This window comes from Staurois parvus, unplaced genomic scaffold (genome assembly GCF_062004578.1).
Source record: "Staurois parvus isolate SC_StPar_1 unplaced genomic scaffold, SC_StPar_1.0 ptg000282l, whole genome shotgun sequence".
Taxonomy (NCBI): domain Eukaryota; kingdom Metazoa; phylum Chordata; class Amphibia; order Anura; family Ranidae; genus Staurois; species Staurois parvus.
Window position 1 is genome coordinate 15,374,663 of NW_028318078.1, and position 26,087 is coordinate 15,400,749.

The following is a 26,087-nucleotide window of genomic DNA, read 5'->3' on the forward strand; positions in this document are numbered from 1 at the left end:
GAAGATTGGATAAGTATTCATACAAGCAATATAGGTGATATTGGTTACAATACTACATACCAGTTAATATTACATACTGTGGTTTTCCTCAATCTAAAGTTGATTGCACAAAGATTGTATGGTCAGATTGTAATGTGTACGGTGACTCTTAAATGTACTGCCTTTGGTTATACTTGAATCTCAATAACAGGAACACAGATAGCAAAAGGCATAAAAACAAAACAAAACAAAACAAAAAAAAAAAAACTGTCCCCAAAATACAGTTCTGCATGGTGCCAACGTTTGCTAAGAACCCTGTCTATCTTTGACATTGTTAGGGAGTCTTTGTGCAGGACAGGGTTGTGATCCTGAGCAATAAAAACTTGACATTGACCCCCTACCACTGTATCTAAATAGAAAAAGATTTAGGTACACTTTAAATGACAGGAATTAAAAAAAAACCAAAAAAAAAACAACAAATCAGGCTCAGAACTCAAGAGAGCCCTGCAGCACCTCTGTACATGTGTCGGATTTCCTGGACATCATGAAGTCCGATGCACATGCAAAGACTGGCAACAGGGAAGTCGAAGAAAATCCCAGGCAGATGCACCAACAGCCTCTGTCAAGACCCAGGGCCAGGCAGAACCTGTGAGTGTATCTGCACAGGAGCAATAATAGCAGCGATGGAAAAGGGTAGGTAAGCCAGTACAGAGGACTGAAGTTCCACTTTAAATCAGAAACAGTCACAAAAAGATTTACTGGAGAGTGCAAAATCTAGTGCAGCTCTGCATAGAAACCAGTTTCAAGATTTTTTTTTTGCCAAAGCTTAATTAGAAAAGCTGGTTAGAAGCTAATTGGCTACCATGCACAGATTCTGAATGCACCAGTTTTAGTAAATCTCCCCCAAAATCCTTTTACACTTAAAATGTAAGTTCTGTCTGAAACCAGTTAATATATTATGCAAGCTATTTTACTTGGCAAAGGAGCATACTTATAAGCTCATCTCTCCTACCAGCATGGCTCCTTGCACTGCAGCACACCTGCCTGGCCCCTTTTGCTGTGCTACTCTGTCCCACTCTCTGAGTTACGATGTGTAGTAGACTGCCAAAGGAAGATACCAAGTCAAATGTAGGTTCTTAACTACTTGCATTTTAAAAATACATTTAATCCATGGAGACCGGCATCACACATATATGTGGTGTTATGGACATAGGCCTTCTGAAGGCAATGCGTATATGTGCATTTGTGTTTGTGCAGGAAGTGCACTACATAGCACGCTCCCAGCACAGAGACCGAGCTGTTGCTGCCAGCTGCGGGTCTCATACTAACAACAATCAGGAGGCGAAAGGACCAGCTCCCAATTATATGATATCAGCGATAGCCTGTTCTTGGATTAACAGTGATCACTCTCCTTTGAATAGAGAAAGAGATACAGTAAAGGGAATTCACCAAGATTGGAGCACAGCTGTTTCAGTTTCTGTCTGCTCAAGTTTTAGTAAATTGCTCCCATTAAATGTTTTTCTCCTCGCAAGAGAAGACTAATGTAAACAAGAAAAAAAAATGTGTGAGAAAAAAAAAAATAAAAGGAAAAAATATATATTTTTTAGTGTCTGTGTTTAGGTAGGATAAAAAACAGCAAATGCGCACTATTGTTTCTTGGCCCTACTACAGGTACAAACAAACAATATTAGTGTTTTTATTGGTGGGTCATTGTAATGACAAGAAATATCCATCTAAAGTAGCTAAAATCGTAATTTTATTCTGAATAAACAAAGTCAAATGCAACTGTAATGATCTCATTAAAAAGTACAAAATAAAATTAAGAAAAAACAAAACAGACACCATTATTTCAATCATTATATTAAAAGTAGTATACAGAAAATAAATAGACATGTAAAACATTTTTTAAAAATACATTTAAAACATTAAGGAGACACTGTCACCTTGCCTATGAAGAGCAAAGTGACACCTGAGTCAATTCAAAAGACACCCCCCCATTCCCCTCAATCGATCTCCTTAGGCTACATTCACACTGGCAGCTTAGGCCGGTACAAACTGTAGCAGCGGCTCTGAGTAGCTAGGCGCAGCTGCTGGCCCTGTTCACTTTAATGACAGGTTACCAGAAGCAGAAGCAATTAGTGGCTCTCTGCACAACCAGTGATCTTTTGCCTAAATTGCCAGTGTGAATATAGCCTTATGCTCTCCTTCCTCATTTACCCTTTATGCGCTGAATCCAGCAAAACTGCATAGTACTTCTGAGTAAGGGGGAGCATGTGAGCTCCTGCCCTCCGACACTGCTTAGGTTTAGCAGTCAACCACTAAATCAGAACACTGTAATATGACTGAAGGAAAGATTTCACTACTCCCCTGGGTCACCTCCCTTATGATCTCAGTGTAGACTGTGACAAGGGAGGAACGCTGAAAGAACACAGGCAAAGGGGTGTATAAGGGGATCAGAGAGGCTCTTTGCAAAGAAACAATCAACTTTGCCTTTGATGAGCAAGGGAACAGTTAGGTTAATATACTAATAAAGTAGGCTAAGTTCACTTTTAAAATTAATTTTTACTTTGCAAAAGGAATTTTCACTTACCTTAGTAAATGAGGTGAAACAAAGTGAAAGCTCACTTTGCAAACTATATCCAATCATGTACCAGAAAATTAATTTTTACTCCCATGTTATGTGCCGACTTCAATCATCCAATCATGTGCAAAATAAAAAAATTCAGTTTTTTTTATTTTCCTTGTACATGATTGCGGATTTTTTTTACAATGTAAATTTTCACTTTGGCTTTTCACTTATTTTGGTGAATAAGGCAAAACATTCCGAAAAGTGAACGTGCACTGTTCCATTAGTAAACCAGGGTCAGAGTATTTATAAATATTATGTAAAAAATTTGCTTTTAAACTGAAAATAATAAGAACAGCTATACAAACAACAAAAGAAGTTCAAATGCAAAAACGTATTATTAAGCTCTACAATGCCCAATGAAGCAAGTGGAAACATCTTTGTTAAATGTATTCGGAAAAGGAATCCAAAGAACAATGATGATGTAAAAAGTAAGATAACCCATTTAATGTGATCTGACTACTATAAAGTGAAATCTGACAGCTATGTATAGCACACCACTGTTTGCACTGCCTTTTAAATAGGGTATTAGTGCAGAAAGTAAAAGATTAGAACATTCATTTTTTTATACTGCAGATATACAAGACTTTACCAAAATGTCACAACTATACAGGTAAGTATATGAACTTTGCCCTTTAAGTCATTGCCTTACCACCTTGAATGCAGCTCACCTGTTCTGAAATTTTTCCCTCCGCCTTTACAGCAATCTTCACTAAGCAGCCCTGCTTGGAGTCGCACAACCATTCTTCAAGAAGAATGCACTCAGCAGCCATAATTACTATTATGGGGATAGCTGTATTCTGCAGAACCGCTGTTGTCTGCAATGAGAACAGCACCCCATGGGAATGAATTGGGCCACAGAGCAAATGCACAGGACGTAAAGTACAAAGTGAGGATACTTTCTGAAGAAAGGCTGTGCAGCTCTGACCAGGGCTGCACAGTGAAGATTGGTGGTGGTAAGTATCAAGACCAGGTGGCTGCATTCAGGGCCATGTCTTAAAGGTCAACTTGTACAAAAGGCACAGTAGCCTTTTAATTTTCCCCTGAATAGTGAAAGGATTCAACATTGACAATATTTTTACATACAATGGGTATAAGGTATATATGTTTTTGTATGTGACTTTCCCTGTTAGTCCTACACAACATGGTATTAAAGTTACTTTTGGTTTACATACTTTACAAAAGGACATATTTATGGAGCTATGCCTGTTTGTAATCTATTCGAAGGGCCTGTTCCAAAGGTAAGGGGTGGGGCGGTTTAGCTATTGTCTGTATTTTATATTTTTGCAAAATCAAATAAATAGTATAAACAGACTGTAGATGGCTGGAGAATGTCTACTGCATTTAGATTTTAATTTTATTAATAGTAGCTGGCAGACAGAGAACAACTGTCATAAGTTTTAGCATGCTGGTTACCATCCAAAGCTTAACTGGATCAAGGTCATCAAGAAGCCTAAAAAAGGCTCAAGTTTTGTTTGCACAGGCACTAAATGCAGGAAACCAGCCCAAACCCATTTTATTGGGTCTGCATTCAAAGGACTGGGAATGAAATAGATATTAATAGCCAGACGCTGCCTAAACATTGTATCCAACACTTGGGTCAAAGCAAAGCAGAGGCAAGCAAAGCCTACCATTCATGGCAGAGTGCAGGACAAGAGCCACAACTAAATGCCAGATGTCCATCTGAACAAGGGCTTAGAACTTGTATATGTAGAAGGAGCAGAAAAAAGGGTGTATTGTGGTGTCTTAGAAGCGCTAATATTGCATTACCCTTTTCCTGTCCAGAACTGTATTGTGTCCTGCAATTTCTGCTATTGATGATTTCTCATGGTGTACAATTCTAAAATAGTCAACAAAGTTAAAGTGCAAGTTCACCTTCAACACATTTTACAAAAATTCAGTGTGCTTTCTTATTCTCTAGCTGCAGCATGCAGTTTGAATGGCCCAGAGCAGCTACAATTATAGCATCAAGCCTATCTGGCAAAAAGCAGGAAGGAATGAAATCAAGCGGACATCAGTATTCATCTGCATGGGTTTTTTTTTTTTAAATATTGCTGAAGGTGAACTTACACTTTAAAAGGAATTTTACACTAGTTAGAATTCTTATACGATATATTTTATTTTAAAAAAAAAACAAACTAGTGTAATGGAGTTCAGTCAGTAAAAGATATTTGAGGCAGAAAGCTGATAAAAAGTGGGTCTATTATGTTGTATTTGCTGACTAGACAGACATTAAGTGATGGCAAATGCACTTTGATCCTTTGGGCATTTTCTCCGCTTCATATTTATTTCCTTCGCCCACTCAGGCTTTTCAGTTCTTCTAGCTCTTTTTCCTTAAGGTGCGATTCTGCAGTGGTCTCTGAGAGCTGTTACAAAAATATCAAGAGATGTAAGACATACATAATCTGTGAAATGTTTTTATTTCTCAAGTAAAGATATTGTCACAAGGATAAGAACATTGGTATCTGTTGTTAATTTCAAGATCTGGCTAGCTAATTGCTGGTGAGCACTAAAAGGCTTATTCTAACCTACACACTTGTTTCAGGAGTCTGCATCATACATTTTTAAAGTGATTGGCAAAGGGAGAAGACCAAAGTGGCAGCCTCCCCAGTATTTCTATAAAGCCTGCTCCCAACCACCTGCCTTCTCAGGCTGTGGCTGAAAGCTGTATCCCAGGTCCCTTGCCTTCTGTGGCAGGAGCATGTACATTCAGTAGGCTAGCTCACTACAATTTAATAGTTCACAATGGAGTTTCTCTCACTCTCCCACTGGTGCCTACATAGGCAAAGCCAATTTCTACAGTCTCCCACGCAATAACAAAGTGCTGAAATACTGGTGTCCCTGCAGAAACATGTATTTTTCAGGCTTCCAGTATTTTCATGTTCCACTCAATATACATCAAGCCAATAAGATTCCAGGGAGTGCACTCCCTACAGTCTGGATTACAGCTAACGCAACAGCAAGTTCCTGCCAAGTGTGTCCTAGGGGACAAAAATACACTTAGGATAAGAAAAGATGGAACATTTTTGCACTTCAGTTCCTTGCAATTGTGGGTGAATTCATCAGCCAGGTGTCTGATCTGGAAAATGAACTAAAATAGTTTTTTTTGTTTTTTCTTTTAATTGGTCTCTCACCATGTCTAGCAAGATGTCTACTTTCAGACGAAGCAAGTTATTTTCTTCCTCCAGCTGTACATTTCTCTTTCGAAGACGTTGGAGTTCTTTCTGTGAACCAGTTCCACCCGATTCTGTAATAATATATTAAAAGACTGAAAGGAGAACAAATAAAGCTAAACAGCAGGAAGAAAGAAAATTCTAGAAAATAGTGTAAACGGTGTGTAATCTGTGAACTCCATGATCTTTCCTCTTTAAGAAGTAATACTGTAATGGTTAAAAGTAAACTGAATTGCTGGTTAGCAGGTAGGTCTAAATTTTAAATCACGTAAATTTAACTCCAGTCAAAATATAAATTTTTTTTTTTTCGGTAGACCGAAGATGGCTGAAAATCTTCACAATGGCTGTCATCGTCGTCTGTAAAGGGAGGGGAAATCTCTCCACTTGAGGCACAGACGACAAAAAAAAAAAAAAAAGCACTTTTCTCTATTTCATTTTAAGAAGGAAAGGTTAGAAATTCTGGCAGCTTTTTTAATGCAGTAGGTGCCAGCATTAGGAAAATTCTTCTCCCCATATGTTTGGTCACTTAACTGGAAAAAAGCAGAAATCTACTCAGCAGGGACAAATCCAACAATAAAAATGTATCAGCTGTATTTAATTTGTCCACACTACATCAAAAGCAGAAAAGGTCTTTGCAGAAGTTGGGGTGTTAATTACATGAAAAGCCCAACTCCAAGAATCACAAATAAATACCCTTGAATTGGGTTCCACAGCACTACAATGGTTAAATGTTCAGATTCTAGGGAATGAAGAATAAGGTATAATACCTTCCCTTACTCCTTGATCCAACAAGCTCTGACACTCTCCTCTTCTCCTCTCCTCTGGCTTGTGCAGGCCCTTGCTGTCCTCATGTACAATTCAGGGCTATAAGTGCAGCATTGTACATGATAATAGAAGCACGACTACAACCTGTAATGCCTTATAGAAGAGGAATCAATCTCGCAGAGAGAGGGAGCCTGTGGGAGTAAAGAATGAGGAAGCCTATAGAGGAGTCCATTTTTTTTCGTTCAACCAGTGGCTTGCAGCGTGGATCAGGTGGGGAAAATCCAACAGGGTCATTGAACAGAAGACGATCGTTAGATATTTTTGTAATTCCCAGAGTTGGGTTTAAGATTTAATTTATGCATCTCAAAATTAATTTTAAACGTTGACCAAGATGTGTATGTGTTTAGCTAATTTGGTAGATTTCCAAAACTATTCATAACCCCAGAACTTTATAACCTCCTATTTCTGTACTTTTAACAATCCTACACATGGAATACAATGTAAATCTTTTATTTTACATGTTTTTTTTTTTTAAATAAAATACACTTAAAAGGAAATCTATGGTCTCAGCATACACTTTCATTTTATACCATCAGCATTGTAATAGCAATGTTAGTTATGTTTGACAATCCAATATAAATTTAAGCGAGAAGTCTTTTATGACGTGTGTGCTGCCTGTCTGCTGGCCATCTCTTTCAACAAATTCAAGGATTCCCTGCATGTTTTTCAGCTTCTCCTCTCCTGTTTACGAAGGACTACATATCCCATGGTACTTTGATTCCTGTTCTGACTCCGCCTCATGTACCTCCTCCTCTCAGCACTTCCGCAGTTCAGAAGGCAGGCTCTGTGAATTCTGTGACACAGCAAAGCCTACCCACGAGGCATAGTGAGCATGTGTCACAGAAGTAAATGTGTGGAGAGCTTCTCAAAGTAAGTTTAAAAATGTCAAGATCATCCAGATTAATAGAGTAAACTAGAAATAACTGTAATACATTACATGATTTTACATTTTTACTATAGATATACTTAACAGTATCTATATCAGTGTTATGTTTCTTATGTTACAATGTAGCCAACTCAGGCCAAAATGCTACCTTTGTATTGTGGTCTTGATGGAAATTTTCAAAACCTACTCTATTGTTTTGAAGAATCATAAAAACCTCCAATTTTTATGGAAATCTGAAAAAAAAAATCATAATTCCTTACCAGCTATCCACTGTCCATTTTCAAATTTTAAACTTTGACCGGCAATGCTAATACTTGGAGCACCATAATCTAGACCCAATTCCACTTCTTTGGTTGTTCGATCCAACTAGAAGACAAAAAAATAAAAAGGTTAATGTAGACCACAAGACATACAAAACATGAAATATTCCTAAACTGAACAGCTGGGAATATGAGATGGTAAACAGAGTTCAGTGTCACTCACTCGTTCTAGTAGATTCCTGGACGAAAATGATACACCATTCTGTATATAGATAATTCATACTGACAGCCTTGTTCTCTTCATAGCATGCTTTATGGTAAAGTGATATGGCTGGGAGGGAGAGCACTGATCTCTGTTGGGAGTCCTATCCACTGACTTTCTGACAGGTTGGTGGTTTAAGTGTGTTAAGCCATTGATTATTTAGATCTGTTTTGAGTAATGTCCCTAGGTTCCCAGCATCACATCTGACATGTTTCAACTGTACTAAAAATCTTTCTTAAGCAGAGATATGGATACACAGAGCGCTCCATATAATGAGCTTTTTTCCCTCCCGCTATTATCCCTTCAAACACTGTGCATTTTTAAAATGGACAGATTTGAAAAAGTTTATTTTTAAAATACACAGTGGTTTAAGGGTTAATGGCTAGAAGAGGTGGAAGAGTACATTATTTAGAGCGCTCTATGCATCTTCAGCTGTTCTTGAAAAAGATTGAAATGTGTCAGAAGTACTGCTTGGGAACCTGGTGATGTCAGTAAGAGCCACTCATCTAAACCGTACACCACTCAGGAAGTCAGCGACTGGGACTCAGAGAGGGCTTAGTGCTTGCCCTTTGAGCCATATTGCTTTACCATCAGGCATTCATTGAAGAGAACACAACTGTCAGTTTGGATCATCTGTATACAGAGTGGTGTATCATTTATACAGGAATATGCCAAAAAGAATTAGTGACACTGGATGACTGTTTACCATCTCATATTGCCAACTTTGCAGGGTTTTTTTTAACAGTATGTTCAACTCAATAAAGCGGATCACCCAAAAGGGAAAGTTCCACTTTTCCCCCACCCACCTCTGCCACATTTGGAATCATTTTTTGGGGGGTAGGGGGTGCACTTTAAGTGGATACACTGTAGCACTGGATATTCATACACTGTGGACATACTGATTGATTTTGCAGTTGGCAATGTTGGAATGAATAACAGCCTGTCCCTAATGGGGTCCCTCTGAAATAAGAAAAATGGAGTCAGGCTGCCAGAAAAAAAGCTTTACTCAAAAGATAAATTTTGGTGCACAAAGGAAGAAATGGAGTGTCTTTAAATCCAGAATGGAGTGAACGCCCTATTTTGCTTTGGGGACAGTGAACAAGTTTGAATAGAAACCCTGATACATTTCTTTTTCTGGGACCATGGAGAGAGAGGAAATGTGCTAGGGCAATGTGGCGTCTGCTAGTCTTTGTAGGGATATTGGAAGGTTCTACTACATAAGAAAGATAGAGGTGTGGTTAGAAATTCCAGCTTGTAGCACCAGGAAACCAGATCCTTTACGCAAGATGAGGTGGGTCCAGGTTGAAGCAAAGGCTAACAGATGAGCCTCAACCTTGAGAATTCTAGGGGTAAATGAAAAACTCTTCTTAGCCTAAGAGGGAAAAGATTTTCCAGTCGGAAGCTTAGTCTTTTTTTTTTTATGCTGGGGCATAAGGGTGGTTTTCCATCTGTGGTGTCCTTAATAATGTTATCCAGTGAGGCACCAAAGATGCGCTCATCATCAAAGGCCATGAGCAATAGGCCTTTTTTGCACTGATCTGCAATTTGAGCCAAAAGGGTCTTCCATATATACACAGATAGGAGGCTCATTATAGATATCAGGTATATGATATCTGATATCTGCCAGCCCATCAACAAAGTATTACAGGGCAGCAGGTATAAAATTCCAACTGTTAAGAGCAAAATGATCAGCAAGAATCGATTCGGGATTTCTAGACTTATTTTTGGACCCCACACAATGGGTCTGGCAGATAGATATGACAGCAATGCTCGGCTGAAGCAGGCCTTGCTAAGGAGAAAAAAAAAACAAAAAAACCTTGGAAAGGGCTCCCAGTCTTTAATCTACAGGATCTTTAGACAATGGAATGTTCTCAACAGAAACAGTGGGGGTTTGGCCAGAACGGGAACAACCTACTTCTGAAGGAATTCCTTCTCAATGGACTACTGCTGAGCAAATTGCATGGGAGGAGTGAATAACTAATAATAATAGTGTGAGGATTAGACCACTCACCATGCAAAACAGGTTTCAGTAGCAAACTCTACAGACTCTAAAGCAGAATGTGAAGAAGCATGCTTACACCCTCAGCATTCCAAGTCAGTTAACCTGGAAGTGATTTTGGCCAAAAAAGGTTTACAATTCCCTGGCTAAACGCAGAGGAAGAGGTCACACCTGGGAAAGTTTGGGAAGAACAAGGAGTTCGAGGGATCCAGCAGAGGGCGAATATCCATGCTACCTGTTAGTCCAACTTGGACAGGGGTACTGCAAGCTGGCCCAGAGCTGTTACTGGATTAGGAGCTGGAAGGGCCCACAGGCCTGCTTTCTCTCCGACTATTATCGTATATGTAGGTGTGCAAGTTCTCACAAGAGGGTACTCACAAACTAACTGCAGGTGCAGGGAAGGTTATATAGCCATTTAACTCACCGTAAAGCAGCAGTAGGGAAACTATGGATGATCTCTTGCAGTGGAGCCTTGTGGCAATGGTTGAGGCCTTGCATAGAAGACAGGAAAGGCTTCAAACATGCGCACAATATTGAAAGCGGTATGGCACATGTGCAGTAAAGTGACAAAATAATGGAGTCATGCAGGTTCTGAAAGCCTGACGTGAGTGATACAATGCAAAAGTGGCATTTCTGCCAAGGGCCTTTGAAAATGGGGAGTTGCAGACAGGGTTGTAAACATCAGCCAGAGAACAGTAAGGCAAACAGCAGGCTTCAGACTTACTGCTGCATTGGTCCAAAAGGCACCCTGCAGACCACCAAAGCAGTTTATGATATAAAAGTGCCAATAGAGGACCCAGGGAACAAGCCCCATCCAGACAGTCTTCACCCCTCTGAAGGGCACACTCAATAGGAAGTCTTCAGGAACAGAGGCCAGCAGGTTTACTGAGGGTAAGGACTTGTAAACCACTCTGCAGCCGACTCACAAATAATTGTGTCTGGTGTCTGGAAATTACCCTAAGCAGAGCCCAGTGCCCTAGGGTCACATTAAGAGCTGGCCCTGCATCTTTAGCATCATGGGGTTTGGGTACAGCCTCGAAAGATCAGTCGGGAAAACTGCATAAAGGAGTCATTGTGGCTCGGCCATTCAAAAGGACCAGAGCCCGCCAACCCAGAAGGAAGACCGGGTGAAGATGGAAGCCTGGTTAGTAGTGACAGCGCACCACTAAGTTTCACATAATGTGCTAGTATGCAATGCATACAAAAGAGATGGCTACAGATAAACAGGTACAACTTACAGCATGTAAAATAAGTATTGAACGCGTCACCATTTTTCTAAGTAAATATATTTCTAAAAGGTGCTATTGGCATAGGATGGGGAGTTGCAGCATGTTCACCACATGTCGGTAACAACCCATACAATACATACAAAGAAACCAAAACAAATAAGTTCAGAAATTAATTTATGTGTAATAAAAAAGGAATGTCACAGGGAAAAAGTATTGAACACATGAAGAAAGGGAGGTGCAAAAAGGCATGGAAAGCCAAGACACCAGCTTAAATCTATCAGTAATTAGAAAGGAATCCTACCCCTCGTCAGTGCAAATTATTATCAGCTGGTTCAGTCTCAACTGATGGCCTATAAAAAGTTTTTTCATTACCAAGGAGTCACACAAGAAACATCTCATGATGGATAAAAAGCAAAGAGCTCTCTCAAGACCTTTGCAACTTTATTGTTGCAAAACACACTGATGGCATTGGTTACAGAAGGTTTCTAAACTTCTGAACGTTCCAGTGAGCACTGTTGGGGCCATAGTCTGGAAGCTCAAAGAACATCATTTCACCATAAACCTGCCACGACCAGATTTCTGACAGAGGAATGAAAAGAGAAAAAAAATTCAGAAGAGTTGTCCAGGAGCCAAGGACCAATTGTGGAGATCTTCAGACCTGGAATTAGCAGGTACACTTGTTTCAAAGAAAACATTAAATAATGCACTCAACCACCATGACCTGTATGCATGCTCACCACGCAAGACTCGATTGCTGAAGAAAAAGCATGTTGAATCTTGTTTAAAGTTTGCTGCACAACAGTTAAGACAAGCCTGTGAAATACTGAAAGAATATAGTCTGGTCAGATGAGACCAAAATTGAACTCTTTGGATGGCATAATACACACCATGTTCGGAGGTCAAATGGCACTGCATACAGTGAGGAACAGAAGTATTTGAACACCCTGCGATTTTGAAAGTTCTCCCACTTAGAAATTATGGAGGGGTCTGAAATTGACATTGTAGGTGCATTCCCACTCAGAGACAGAATTTAAAAAAAAAAAAAAAAAAATTCAGAAAATCACATTGTATGATTTTTAAAGAATTTATTTGTCTTGCACTGCTGAACATAAGTATTTGAACACCTGAGAAAATCAGTATTAATATTTGGTACAGAAGCCTTTGTTTGCAATTACAGGGGTCAAACATTTCCTGTAGTTCTTGACCAGGTTTGCACACACTGCAACAGGGATTTTGGCCCACTCCTCCACACAGATCTCCTCTAGATCTGTCAGGTTTCGGGGCTGTCACTGAACAACACGGAGTTTCAGCTCCCTCCAAAGATGTTCTATTGGATTTAGGTCTGGAGACTGGCTAGGCCACTCCAGAACCTTGATATGCTTCTTACGGAGCCACTCCTTGGTTATCCTGGCTGTGTGCTTCGGGTCGTTGTCATGTTGGAAGACCCAGCCACGACCCATCTTCAATGCTCTGACTGAGGGAAGGAGGTTGTTGCTCAAAATCTCACAATAAATGGCCCCATTCATCCTCTCCTTAATACAGTGCAGTCGTCCAGTCCCCTTCGCAGAAAATCACCCCCAAAGCATGATGTTACCACCCCCATGCTTCACAGTAGGTATGGTGTTCTTGGAATGCAACTCATCCTTCTTTTTCCTCCAAACACGACGAGTGAAGTTTACACCAAAAAGTTCTACTTTGGTCTCATTTGACCACATGCCTCCTCTGGATCATCCAGATGGTCACTGGCAAACTTCAGACGGGCCTGGACATGTGATGACTTGAGCAGGGGAACCTTCCGTGCAATGCATGATTTGAAGCCATGACGGCGTAGTGTTCTACCGACAGTGATCTTTGAAACTGTGGTCCCAGCTCTCTTCATGTCATTGACCAGCTCCTCCGTTGTAGTTCTGGGCTGATTCCTCACCTTTCTTATCATCAGTGATACCCCACGAGGTGAGATCTTGCATGGAGCCACAGTCCGAGGGAGACTGACAGTCATCTTTAGCCTCTTCCATTTTCTAACAATTGCTCCAACAGTTGATCTGTTTTCACCAAGCTGCTTGGCAATTGCCCCGTAGCCCTTTCCAGCCTTGTGGAGGTCCACAATTTTGTCTCTGGTGTCTTTTGACAGCTCTTTGGTCTTGCCCATGGTAGTAGTTGGCATCTGACTGACTGTGGGGTGGACAGGTGTCTCTAAAGAGCTCAGACAGGTGCTACTAAGTTAGACTAATGAGTGGAGTAGAGGTGGACTTTTTAAAGGCACCGTAACAGGTCTTTTGAGAGCCAGAATTCTTGCTGTTTCTTAGGTGTTCAAATAATTATGTTCAGCAGTGCAAGACAAATTAATTCTTTAAAAATCATACAATGTGATTTCCTGAATTTTTTTCAAATTCTGTCTCTAAGAGTGGGAATGCACCTACAATGTGAATTTCAGACTCCTCCATGATTTCTAAGTGGGAGAACTTGCAAAATCGCAGGGTGTTCAAATACTTCTGTTCCTCGCTGTATCACCCCAAAAACACCATACCAACAGTGAAATTTGAAAGTGGGAACATCATGGTGGGGCGGTTTCTCAGCTGGTTTCAAAAAAAGAAAATAAAGCTGCTAGAATAGCCCAGCCAATCACTTGACTTGAAACCAATAGAAAATATACGGAAATAAGATCAGAATTCATAGAAAAGGCCCACGGAACCTTCAAGATTAGGCTAAATAGGAATAGGCTAAAATCATACCCAAGCAATGCATACGACTAGTTTCTCCATATAGGAGGCATCTTGAAGCTGTCATTACCAACAAAGGATTTTGTACGAAGTATTAAATACATTTCAGTTAGCGTGTTCAAAACTTTTTCCCTGTATCATTCCCTTTTATTACACATAACTTATTTTCTGAAACTATTTGTTTTGGTTTCTTTGCATGTATGGATTGCATGGATTGTTACAGACATGTGGTGAACATTTTGTCAATAGCACCTTTAAAAATATATTTACTGAGAAAAATGGTGTAATGTTCAATACCCATTTTACCCGCTGTATGTAGGAGGATTTGTTTCATCTCTGTGTGGGCTCACTTTATGTTGGATTTTCTGACACATATAATACTTCTTTAGTGTCTTGAGGCAATTATGAATAAAAGAGCCATTGAAATAAAAAATAAAGTGTGATTTTATTCTATCACACAATGGCATAAAATAACAATGTAAAGCGTATCATGAACAGTTCCATGTAGATAAAACCAGAAATATCAAGCAGACGTTTAAAGATAAGTCACCATTATTGTCATGGCTGTCCGGCCATGTGCTGTTTGTCCTTCATGTGGTCTTGTCTTGATCAACGCAGCTGAGTCCGAGCAAGAAGAAGGAAGTGACGTTAATGACTATTTCTTGTCTTACAGCACGCACCTGTTCCAGCTTCTCAGAATGTTCTTATGCGTGTCTGTTTGGACAGCCGTGTGTGTGATTATGTATGAGTGTGTGACTAGACTGTCCCTTAAGGTGATTTTATAAAGCAAGTAAGCATCATAACTTGTGATCTTGGGACCTTGTATGAAAATCAATACTGCTTAGCAGAGCAATTTCATAGAAGGGAGGGGACGCTACATATACGGCCTTTTGATTGACAGGTACATATGTGATGTCCACAATAAGCTGGTGATGTAACATCAGCTACTCATATTTAAATGATAGTATAAATTAAGAATGTATCTTCACAACATCACAATAATGTATAACCACTAATCTACATATGTAACAATATTACCAACTTATAAATCATATGCTAAATACACACAGATACTAATAAAATACATTATAATACTTATTCTATTCTGAGTCACTTCTAACACCCTTGTCATATTCCACCAGAGTCCTATAACCAGCTATGCCTTATTATACTCAGCTTTCAGCTGGTTAGCTAGCTCAGCTTTCTCAGTTTATTACTGAAAAAATAAACACTATCATCGGCTTAAGGCGACATTCAAACATTTTAATATTAATTATGATTAATCATAAAAACTAAATATTTTGCAAGCTTGCCATCAATATAAGTGCCGAAATATAAATTTGATATAATTAATTTTCTTCACTTTACTAAAAGGATATCACATGTGATATTTGGGTCATCTATTCATAGCAGAACCTCATCTCCATGTTGATGAGGATAAGGGCCTCTCCTCCACAACATGGATATGACATCACTGGGTGGCTCCACCCATTACATCACTTAAGTGGCGAGGGGAAGTGGACTGTTAGTCGGTGGGTTGAGTTTTTTTCTTTTCTTGTGCAGGTTGGTGGACGGCGTTCATCGTGATTAACAATGTATGTACATGGGGAGACTTTTTTTAATAAAGGATTTGTCAAACATTTTGGTGTGCTTGTTTCTAGGGAACACTTTTTTTTTTTTTTTTTTTATTTATTAACATAGCAAGGGGGGGGGGGGCCAAGATCTGGAAGGCCCCTTGTTAAAGGGGGCTTCCAGATTCAGATAAGTCACCCATCTGCACTCCCACAACCACCGGACCAGGGTTCTGGGAAACAAGCTTTTCTCCTCATAAACAAGGGGAAAAGGTACTTTGCCAGGGAGGGCCCCTCCTCTTGTAAACCACTATGTTGTGGGCATGTGCCCCCCCCCCCTCCTTTTCCTGGCCTGCCAAACTGCATGCTTGAATAAGGGTCTGATATGGATTTGCGGAAGGGGAACCTCACGCTTTTTTTTTTTTTTTTTTTAACATGCATATTCAAGCTTCGGGCACTTTTGTTTTAGCCAATAGAAAGAATTAGGAGATCCGTAATTTTAAAAATATCCTAAATTGAGTGTTTTTATTTGAAGTCTTTGAGGCCAAAAATTTTCAATTCTGCCTGAAAAGTAGATCATGTACTTTTCTGAGCAATAGGCACCCAGCTGCAAGTGGTAGGATACTCAGATGTGAAATTGGGCTATTGAAAACAATGGATTTACAGTGGATATAAAAAGTCTACACACCCCTGTTAAAATGTCAGGTTTCTGTGATGTAAAAAAAATAGGACAAAGATAAATAATTTCAGAACTTTTTCCACCTGTCATGTGACCTATAAACTGTACAACTCAAAAACAAACTGAAATCTTTTGGGGGGGGGTAAAGATAAAAAACTAAAATAATGTGGTTGCACCCTCTTCTAACTGGGGATGTAGCTGTGTTCAGAACTAAGCAATCACATTCAAAATCATGGTAAATAGGAGTCATTACACACCTGCCATCATTTAAAGTGCCGCTGATTAACCCAAAATAAAGTTCAGCTGTTCTAGTAGGTCTTTCCTGCCATTTTCTTAGTCACATCCCACAGCAAAAGCCTTGGTCCACAGATAGCTTCCACAGCATCAGATGGATCTCATTGTTAAAAGATATCAGTCAGGAGAAGGGTACAAAAGAATTTCCAAGGCATTAGATAAACCATGGAACACAGTGAAGACAGTCATCAGTGGAGAAAATATGGCGCAACAGTGACTTTACCAGGAACTGTATGTCCCTCCAAAATTGATGAAAAGACAAGAAAAAAAAACTGGTCCAGGAGGCTGCCAAAAGGCCTACAGCAACATTAAAGGAGCTGCAGGAATATCTGGCAAGTACTGGCTGCGTGGTACATGTGACAACAATCTTCTGTATTCTTCATATGTCTGGGCTATGTCTTACGAAAAAAAAAAAAAAAAACATCCAAGCCCGGCATTTCGCATAAACACATATGCCTCCCAAAAAGCATGTCGGAAAATGCGTGTGTTATGGTCTGATGAAACCAAGGTTGAACTTTGTGGACATAATTCCAAAAGATATATGTTTGGTGCAAAAACAAAACTGCACATCACCAAAAGAACACCATACCCACAGTGAAGCATGGAGGTGGCAGCATCATGCTTTGGGCCTGTTTTTCTTCAGCTGGACCTGGGGCCTTAGTCAAGGTAAAGGGAATTTTGAATAGTTCCAAATACCAGTCAATACTGGTACAAATGTCAGGTTTCTGCTAGAAAGCTGCACATGAAGAGGAACTTCATCTTTCACCATGACAATGCCCCAAAGCATACATCCAAAGCAACAAAGGAATGGCTTCACCAGAGGAAGATTAAAGTTTTGGAATGGCCCAGCCAGAGCCCAGACCTGAATCCGATCAAAAATCTGTGGGGTGATCTGAAGAGGACTGTGCACAGGAGATGCCCTTGCAATCTGACAGATTTGGAGTGTTTTTGCAAGAAAGAGTGGGCAAATATTGCCAAGATGTGTCATGCTGATGGACTCATACCAAAAAAGACTGAGTTTTGGAATCAAATTATTTTTACTTCCCTCCACCTAAGGATTTCAGTATGTTATTCAACTGTGTTGTACAGTTTATAGGTTACATTAAAAAGGTGGAAAAAGTTCAGAAATTATTTATCTTTGTCTAATTTTTTTATATCACAGAAACCTGTTGAGTGTTTTGAAGCTTTGAACGTCAAGCTACAAAACCCTCCAGTATGAATAGGGCCCCAAAGGAACACTAGTGTGAAAACTATTTTATTTTAATAACAGTATATGGTTTATTAATGATATAATAGCATTCAGTATATTAATTCCCTTTTTTATTTTACATGCCTTTATGTACTGTATATCTCTCTTCACATTTACATGCAGACTGAAAAGTTATGTCATTTTAATGCTACTTTGATCAAAAATTTTGCCAGGGTTTAAATTGTTAGGTATTTTAAAGTTTTATTTGATCTTCCAAAGAAATACATTTACCAAAGTTCATGTATATAGTAACTCTGTAAACTGAGTTACTAGCCTTTATTTATATATTAGTGTGTCCTACAGGACTGCAGAATAATGGCCAATGTCAATACCACACAGACAGGACAAAGGCTATACTTAACAACATACTGCGTGCAAGTTTGAAAGTGATGCCGATTTTCTGGGTGGTGTTTTCTTTGGGCTAAAAGTGTTGCCGAAGAAAGGCATCTTGCCCATTAGTCTGCTGGACTCCAGTGCTGACCCAGAACTCCCTTTTCAATGCAGTTTTCCTTCAAGAAGCAAAAAACAAAACACAGTTACAAAGAAATATTTTCACCACAATCTAAACTCTGGGCAAGTTTCTTTCTTAGCCTCTTAATTAGGTTTTCCCACTGCATACTTTCCATCTATCAATATTAGTTTATGTATTAAAATATCTGATGGCCAATCTTACTGTATCAAAAGTTGTATCATGGGATGTTGTAATCCACACTTATAGTCGAAATCCAGCTACTCACTTTAAGTTCAGCTCCATGCAAAGATCTCCCCACTCAGCACATAAGTCTTTTAAAAATTCACCTAACTCCATCATCCATGTCCTCACTAGTGTCACTTTGGGAAGGACATCCAAGGGGTCCACCACTGCAGTTCCTTGGCTGACCATTCACCTCTTTGTGATGTCGTCACAATGAGGCAGGCAAAAATGTAGGTGTGGACTGCACTCCTCGTAGTGTTCAACCTTGAGAGTAGAAAGGTGTTTGTAGTGAAACTAAGGGATGGTGCAGCATAGACCACAGTATAGAAAGAGGAAACGTCACCAGCGCTCAAGTGCAAAGAATATTTACTATTATTGGTGCAAATTCACACGTCATGTGTAGCCAAGTTTCAGAGTCAGCAAAGGTCCCTTCCTCAAGGTGACATAATGACTAATTATGTCACCATGAGGAAAGTACCCTGTGCGTCCCCAAAATGGTGACTACACAACATACACTATATTGCCAAATGTATTGGGACACTCCTCAATTACATTGGATTTAGGTGTTCCAATCACCTCCATGGCCAGAGGTGTATATACCAAGCACCCAGGAATGCAGACTGCTTCTACAAACATTTGTGAAAGAATGGATCACTCTCAGGAGCTCAGTGAATTCAAGCGGGGTACTGTGATAGGTCACCACCTATGCAATAAGTCTATCCATGAAATTTCCTTGCTATTAAATTTTCCATGGTCAACTGTTAGTGGTTTTATAAAAAAGTGGAAGCAACTGGGAACAAAAGCAACTCAGCTACGAATTGGTAGGCCAGGTAAAATGATAAAGCGGGGTCAGCGCATGCTGAAGCGCACAGTGCGCAGAAGTCGCCAACTGTTAATAGCTAAACACTTCCAAACTTTGTGTGGCCTTCAGATTAGCACAACAGTGAGTACAGAGCTTTATGGTCTGGGTTTCCATAGTTGAGCAGCTTCATCCAAGCCTTACATCACCAAGTACAATGCAAAGCACCAGATGCAGTGGTGTAGAGCATGTCGCCACTGAACTGGCCTCTAGAGCAGTGGAGACGTGTTCTCTGGAGTGATAAATCATGCTTCTCTGTCTGGCTATCCGATGAACATGTCTGGGTTTAGCGGTTGCCAGGAGAACGGTACTTTCCTAACTACATTATGCCAAGTGTAACGTTTGGGGAAGGAGGAATTATGGTGTGGGGTTGTTTTTCAGGGGTCGGGCTTGGCCCCTTAGTTGCAATGAAGGGAACTCTTAAGTCGTTAGCATACCAAGACATTTTGGACAATTTCATGCTCCCAACTTTGTAGGAACAGTTTGTGGATGGCCCTTTCCTGTTTCAACATGACTGCGCACCAGTGTATATAGCAAGGTCCATAAAGACATGGATGAGCGAGTTTGGGGTGGAGGAACTTGACTGGCCTGCACAGAGTCCTGACCTCAACCCGACAGAACACCTTTGGGCTTAATTAGAGCAGAGACTGCGAGGCAGGCCTTTTCATCCAACATCAGTACCTGACCTCACAAATGCACTTCTGGAAGAATGGTCAAACATTCCCATTCCTTGGGGACTGCCTTCCCAGAAGAGTTGAAACTGTTATAGCTGCAAAGAGTGGGCCAACTCAATATTGAACCCTACGGACTAAGACTGGGATGAGATTAAGGTTCATGTGTATGTATGTTACTCGCACCAATAAAAGCGAGTTATATTTACAACGGAGTACCATCGATGTTTCATCTTTCTAATGTCAAACACTGAAGCAGAGTTCTGGTTCCTGTGAGAACTTCATCACTGGTCAGCCAAAAGGAAATGTCCATGTCACCCAAACACTGATGTGGACAACCATAGAAGGACCCTACTATTCTGCAGGGAGGAAGACAGAAGATTCTGGATTCTGGAACAGACACCTGACAATGGAGTTAGGTATGTAAAAGGGAGGTTTCTATTTCTATAGATTTTCTTTTTTTAAAAAAAACGAATCCAAACATTTAGTTGGGGGAGGAGTGGAAGGGAGAAAGAAAGTTATCCCCATAATTCAGTCCATCTCCGGCTGAAGCGTTTTAATTAATTTAGGATAATCCAGCAAAACTTTCTAGCCCCATTTCAGACCTTTCAAACTGTAACTGCATTGAACAAATGTCACATATTTTGCAGGGAGGACAATTAACGAAAAACATTTCATTAAAAAAAATAAAAAATACACAGAAAGACAAAATTAATTAAAATGAGCAGCCCAAATGTAGAGGGACAGCTAAAACTATATGTACATTTACACGCTACTGCTTCAAATATAGCATAAAGGTTATCTGTTTCATCCTGTTAATCCATGGCCAAGATTGGATTAGAGGATTTACAGGATTGTACTTCTAGTTCAAAAAAACCTATTGGAATATCCAATATTGTAGAACCTCTCTTGTATTATATAGCTTATGATTCAGGTTTGATTGTAGCAGAACTCCTAGTTACATAACCCTATTTTTGGTGTCAGGAAACCTGTATAGGCATTAAGCCAGCCATAGATGGAGCGATTCTCTTTCCTGCAAGCATGCGATGCAAGAATGAAAGAAAAAAAAAAAACCAAAATCGCTCAATTCCCACATCACAGTCACAGTGGGAGCCATCCCCACCCGAAGAACACAGCGATTACAGCTAGCGGTTTTAATAGCCACTAGCAATAATCGCATATAAAATCTGACAGACTGGTTGTACCCAGGTTGATCAATAGATCAGCTTAGGTACATTAAGCCTGCCCATGCATGGTTCCAATCTTGGCCAGTCCCTGTTGAACCAGCCGAGATTCGAACTGTCTATGGTTGGCTTTAGCTCCTCGATTTACATGGCTAAAAGGTGTGATCTGTCATCAAATCGCCAAGGTAGAGATGTTATAACAGTATTTTATGTGTATATTATATTAGGCATTTTAACCAGGACAGGATAGCACTACAACTTTCACACCTCTCATCCTGCTCTTGGACCAAAACTTAAACTTGCTTTGAATCTAGGAGCCAGCTAAAAAAGTTAGGAGCCAGTTTTTTTTAACTAACAACAAAAGCCTTCCTCTTATGTAGCCCCAATGTGTATCTTTACAGATGCGTGACACACGGAGAATACATGGAGATGCCTGTATGTGAAGAAAAAAAAAACTGAAAAAAACTGTTGCAGGTAAGCAGCAGAGCTAATTTTTTTTTTTACCATGTTAAAACTTGCCCACTGGGCACTTTCACCCCCTTTCTGCCTAGGCCAATTTTCATCTTTCAACGCTGTCACACTTTGAACAAATGTGAGGTCTTGCATCACTTTACCCTAATGAAATTTTTATCATAATCACTATTGGGGTTTTTATTTTTGCAAAAACAAACAAAAAGAGACTAAAAATTGTGAAAACATTTTTTTTTTCTTAATATGTTAAAAAATTTTTGCAAATAAGTAATTCTTCTTCTTCACCAATATGCACCGATAGGCACTGTTAATAATGGCACTGATGATCAGTGCAAATGTGCGTGTCAGAATTGCTGGTTACTGGCTCTTCTGTCCTCACACTGTGATAGCGAGTAAGGAAAGGACTGCTGATAAACGGCAAAGTCTGTTTACAATGTGGTTAGCTGTAATTGAACACAGCTGATCACATGGTAAAAGGCTGCTGTGTTTGGCCCATTACTTCGATCTGTGAGCAGTTGTGTACAAAGGACACAGTGATCACAGAGTTCGCCCAATGCGAGCCCCTGAGGTGCATGGGAGGGCAAGGTTTTGGGATGATGTTAACAGACGTCCTCCCAGAATTAGCCGACCACGCTATAGCCATCATTAGGCAACTAGGAATGGGTTGACAAAATCCCAAGAGCCATGGCGACTTGGCTCCTGATATTTGTCAAGCCCTGTCTTGGACAATCAACATTTACACACTCCATGGTGACTGGCATGAATATAAATGTAGAGTACCTTCCTGATATTCTAGCAACTGAACAAGTGGCTAGGTAAGCTATGAAGAATCTTGAACACTACAGAGAAATGTGACTAACTACTAATAGATATAACAGATTGATTCTTTTTTTGGTGTATAGCAACATCATTTATTAATAATTGCACATTATCATTGTAGGGACTGTGAATGCATGGGGGGAACTTAGAGCAAAATTAAACTCACCCTTGTTTCAGCAATGTGATCTCTGTAAGCTCTCTTGTCTTTTTCTGGGTTCAGCCTGGGATGACCTTACTCCTGCACAGGAGTTACTTCATCCTGTCCTTAAGAATGCCGATATTGTTCCTTCTAGTATGCTAGCAGACAGGCAAGTAGTTTTAATTGCAGATGAAAAATTGTATGTCTCTACTGCAATAAAAAGCCTTTCTGCCATCAAATTGTTTTTATTAGAACAGAAATAAAGGGAAGTGAGGTGGCCAGCATTTGCTCAGCATACTTGCAAAATTAATATGACACATAAACCTCTAGGTGTGCTCTCCTCCAACGATGTTAGGTCCAAGCTCCCTGCATTCACTTGGTACCCGAGGGGTCCATGTCCTTCTCCTCTTATGCAAGGTCCACAATTTCCTTGCTTCACCCACTGGGCAGGTACAGATGTTGTAACTTCAGTGCATGTGTGCTGGAATTACAGTATCTCAGCACCTGGCTCCATTAAAAACATTTGCTAGCATGTAAGTAAAAGTTTTTTGATATAAGAGAGTAAGTCCCATGTACCAAAAGACCCTACCTGCTAACAAGTTTTCAGGATTTTCTTCTGCATTAAGTAAAGTTTCACTATAAAACATAATTTTGTTTATTTTGGGCGAAACAGCACTAGACAAATTAGTTATGTGCAATGGAGTGTATTCCATTATCTGCAGACTGGAGCTTCTGGTAGAAATCATCCCTGCTGTACTTTCTGTATAGCTGCTGGATACTGTGCTGAGTGGCTGTCTTCCGGTGCGATGAAGATTAACAGCAGTCGCTGCCACTGAACAAAGTTGCACTGCTCAGCCACCCCCTTCTGCCCTCTCCGCTATTCATATTGCTTGTATTACACTTCCACAAAGCATTGTGCTCTGTGAATGGGCAGTAGAGATCCTGTCATTCAGCTGCTCCACCTCCATTCACAAAACTCAATCCACTGTGGAAGTGCAGTAAAATGAGAAATATGAATGGTAAAGAGGGCAGAAGGTGGTGAATGATGCAACTTTTCTCAGTAGCAGCGGCTGCATCGGAAGACAGCTGCTCAAGGCAGTATCTGGCAGCAATGAGGAAGCTCCCTAGGGATGATTTTTACCAGGCAGATAATGGGATATACAACATTATACATAACAAATCTGTTTGGTGCTGTGCTAACAAGCGTTCAGCCTAGATCCATCTGTCAGTTTTTCAGACAGATCCAGACTGATCCACAGTGTATATCTATTGGCAAGCAGATGTATTTGTTTATATCTGCCTACATCTGTGTCTGTTCAGATCCATTTTTTTTTAAACTGAACAAGGCTGCATCCTTTTCTGTTCAGGCACATCTATAAGGAAAGATTAGAGGAACTGAATGTATTCTCTCTTGAGAGGAGGAGATTAAGGGGGGATATGATCAACATGTATAAAATACATCAGTGGTTCATATAGTAAACTTGGTGTAGAGCTATTAACCCTGAGATCATCACAGAGGCCAAGGGGGCACTCTTCATGTCTGGAGGAAAAGAAATTTAATCTCCAAACACGGAAAGGTTTATTCACAGTAAGAGCTGTGAAAATGTGGAATAGACTCCCTCAAGAGTTGGTTCTGGCCAGCTCAGTGGATTGCTTTAAAAAAGTTCTGGATTCTTTCTTAGATACACAGAATATAACTGGATACTAACATTTATAGGTAAAGTTGATCCAGGGAATATCCAATTGCCTCTCGGGGAATCAGGAAGAAATTTTTTTCCCTGCAGGAACAAACTGGACCCTGCTTTACTGTTTTTTTTTTTTATTGCCTTGCTCCGGATCATCTATGGGTATAGGATTATAACTTTTTTTTTTTTAATGGTCGAACTGGATGGACTTTTGTCTTTTTTCAGCCAGACTATATAACATCTGAACAGATGTAAACCAATGTCATTCGTTTTTACTCAAGAAACATTTTTAGTTTATACTTTTGTCCCCTACAATTGGTTGCTGCAAAAAAAAAAAAAGGGTACAAAACGGATGTAGACTGAACCGAACATAAACAAAGATGGAAACTGAACTGAAGATGAATGTACAAACTGATGTATACTGAATTTGTTAGCAAAAATGTGAATGAATGGATGGCATTTGTGTGAAAGGACCCTAAGGCCCCTTTCACACGGGTGGTCCATTTTTTTCGTTTTCCTTCCATCTATTGATAGATGAAAAATGGACAGCAATGCAATTCTATGGAAAAACGAATAATCACCCGCATCTGTCAACATCCCTTTTTTGGAACGGGTCAAAGCACTATTTTTGTTCTGTTAAAAAAAAATAACGGAACAGAGGAAAAACAGATGTAAACAGACAAACGGTCTGATTTTACGCCTGTTTTTGCATTGATAGTGGATGTAAAAAACTGATATAAACTGATGAAAATCGTGACTTAACTGATAAAAAAAAGAAATGGAATGCCCGTGTAAAAGGACCTTAAGGGAGGGTAATAACCATTTTTTTTTTCCCTATCTAGGTTTCATTGAGGAAATTTCCCTTCACTTCCCATTCCATAGCCACGAGAGGAAATCCCTACAAAGTGAGGGAATCCCTAGTTGTCACCAGGACTAGTGTCCCCATTGACTCTAAGTTCACATCTGTGCGGGTGGTGCCGCTGTGGATCCGCACAAAAATCCGTGCAGCCGCACCACCCACAAAGAGAAATGTGGACCCGCGAGCGGGTGCCATTAGCTCTAATGGCATGCCGCCCGCACTGGAAAACGCAACGGGAACCGAGGTTCCCGTTCGGGCTACGTTTTCCAAAGAAGTGCAGGGACTTCTTCCCTGTGTGTCACGGGCACAGGAGTCCATTCAAATGAATGGGCTCTCGTGCCCGTGCAAAATGCGGCCCGCAGGGCCACATATATGTGAACTAGGGGTGAAAGATTTCCTTTTAATTCTTGTTCTGGTGACAACCCAAAATTTGGGATTTTGTTTCCACTTTTGTTGATACTAGTAAACTAGTCGAATAGAGAGGGCAAATCTCCCTAATAGAATACAGGCAGCAATAAATACTTGACAGGGGTTCTAATCCCTCTCCACTCCATCCAAAACGAAAACAAGTTTTGCTTGTAGTTATACTTTAGGGTAATTATATTTGTTTACATTTTCTATGCTGACCACCAGTGATCTAGGAGCAATGGACACAGTAGTGGCAATTTGTATCAAACATTATCATCAGAAACACTTTACATACAATTAGCTACACCCTAATACCACACCGAGCTCACATGGAAGAACTCCATGCAGTTCCAATGACAAGCACCCAAGAGATGATTATTAAAGCTAAACAAAGTACTCAGCACTTAGTTACCTCACTGCTCACCCTGCTCAGGACACCCAGCACCCACCGAACACTCCAGTCTTCTAAGACCACCAACTGCCTCTCACACTGCGCATGTGCACGGCACAGTCACAACCACAGACCGAAGACGGGTTGGAAATAAC

At 40.1% G+C, this 26,087-nt stretch overlaps 1 protein-coding gene across 2 annotated transcripts; it reads right to left on the reverse strand.

Annotated features, from left to right (window-relative positions):
* Positions 1-1,713: 1,713 nt before the first annotated feature.
* CBY1 (chibby 1, beta catenin antagonist) lies at positions 1,714-26,087 on the reverse strand. Of its 2 annotated transcripts, none has more exons than XM_089681984.1 (5): positions 25,954-26,087; positions 18,122-18,261; positions 7,750-7,855; positions 5,740-5,852; positions 1,714-4,971 (listed from the first exon to the last, which is right to left on the reverse strand). In XM_089681984.1, the coding sequence occupies exons 2-5, from the start codon at positions 18,206-18,208 to the stop codon at positions 4,891-4,893; spliced, it is 387 nt and encodes a 128-aa protein (XP_089538110.1). In that variant the 5' UTR covers positions 18,209-18,261; positions 25,954-26,087; the 3' UTR covers positions 1,714-4,890. The 2 variants fall into 2 exon arrangements, with proteins under 2 accessions (XP_089538110.1, XP_089538111.1); XM_089681985.1 differs by having other exon boundaries at positions 25,966-26,035.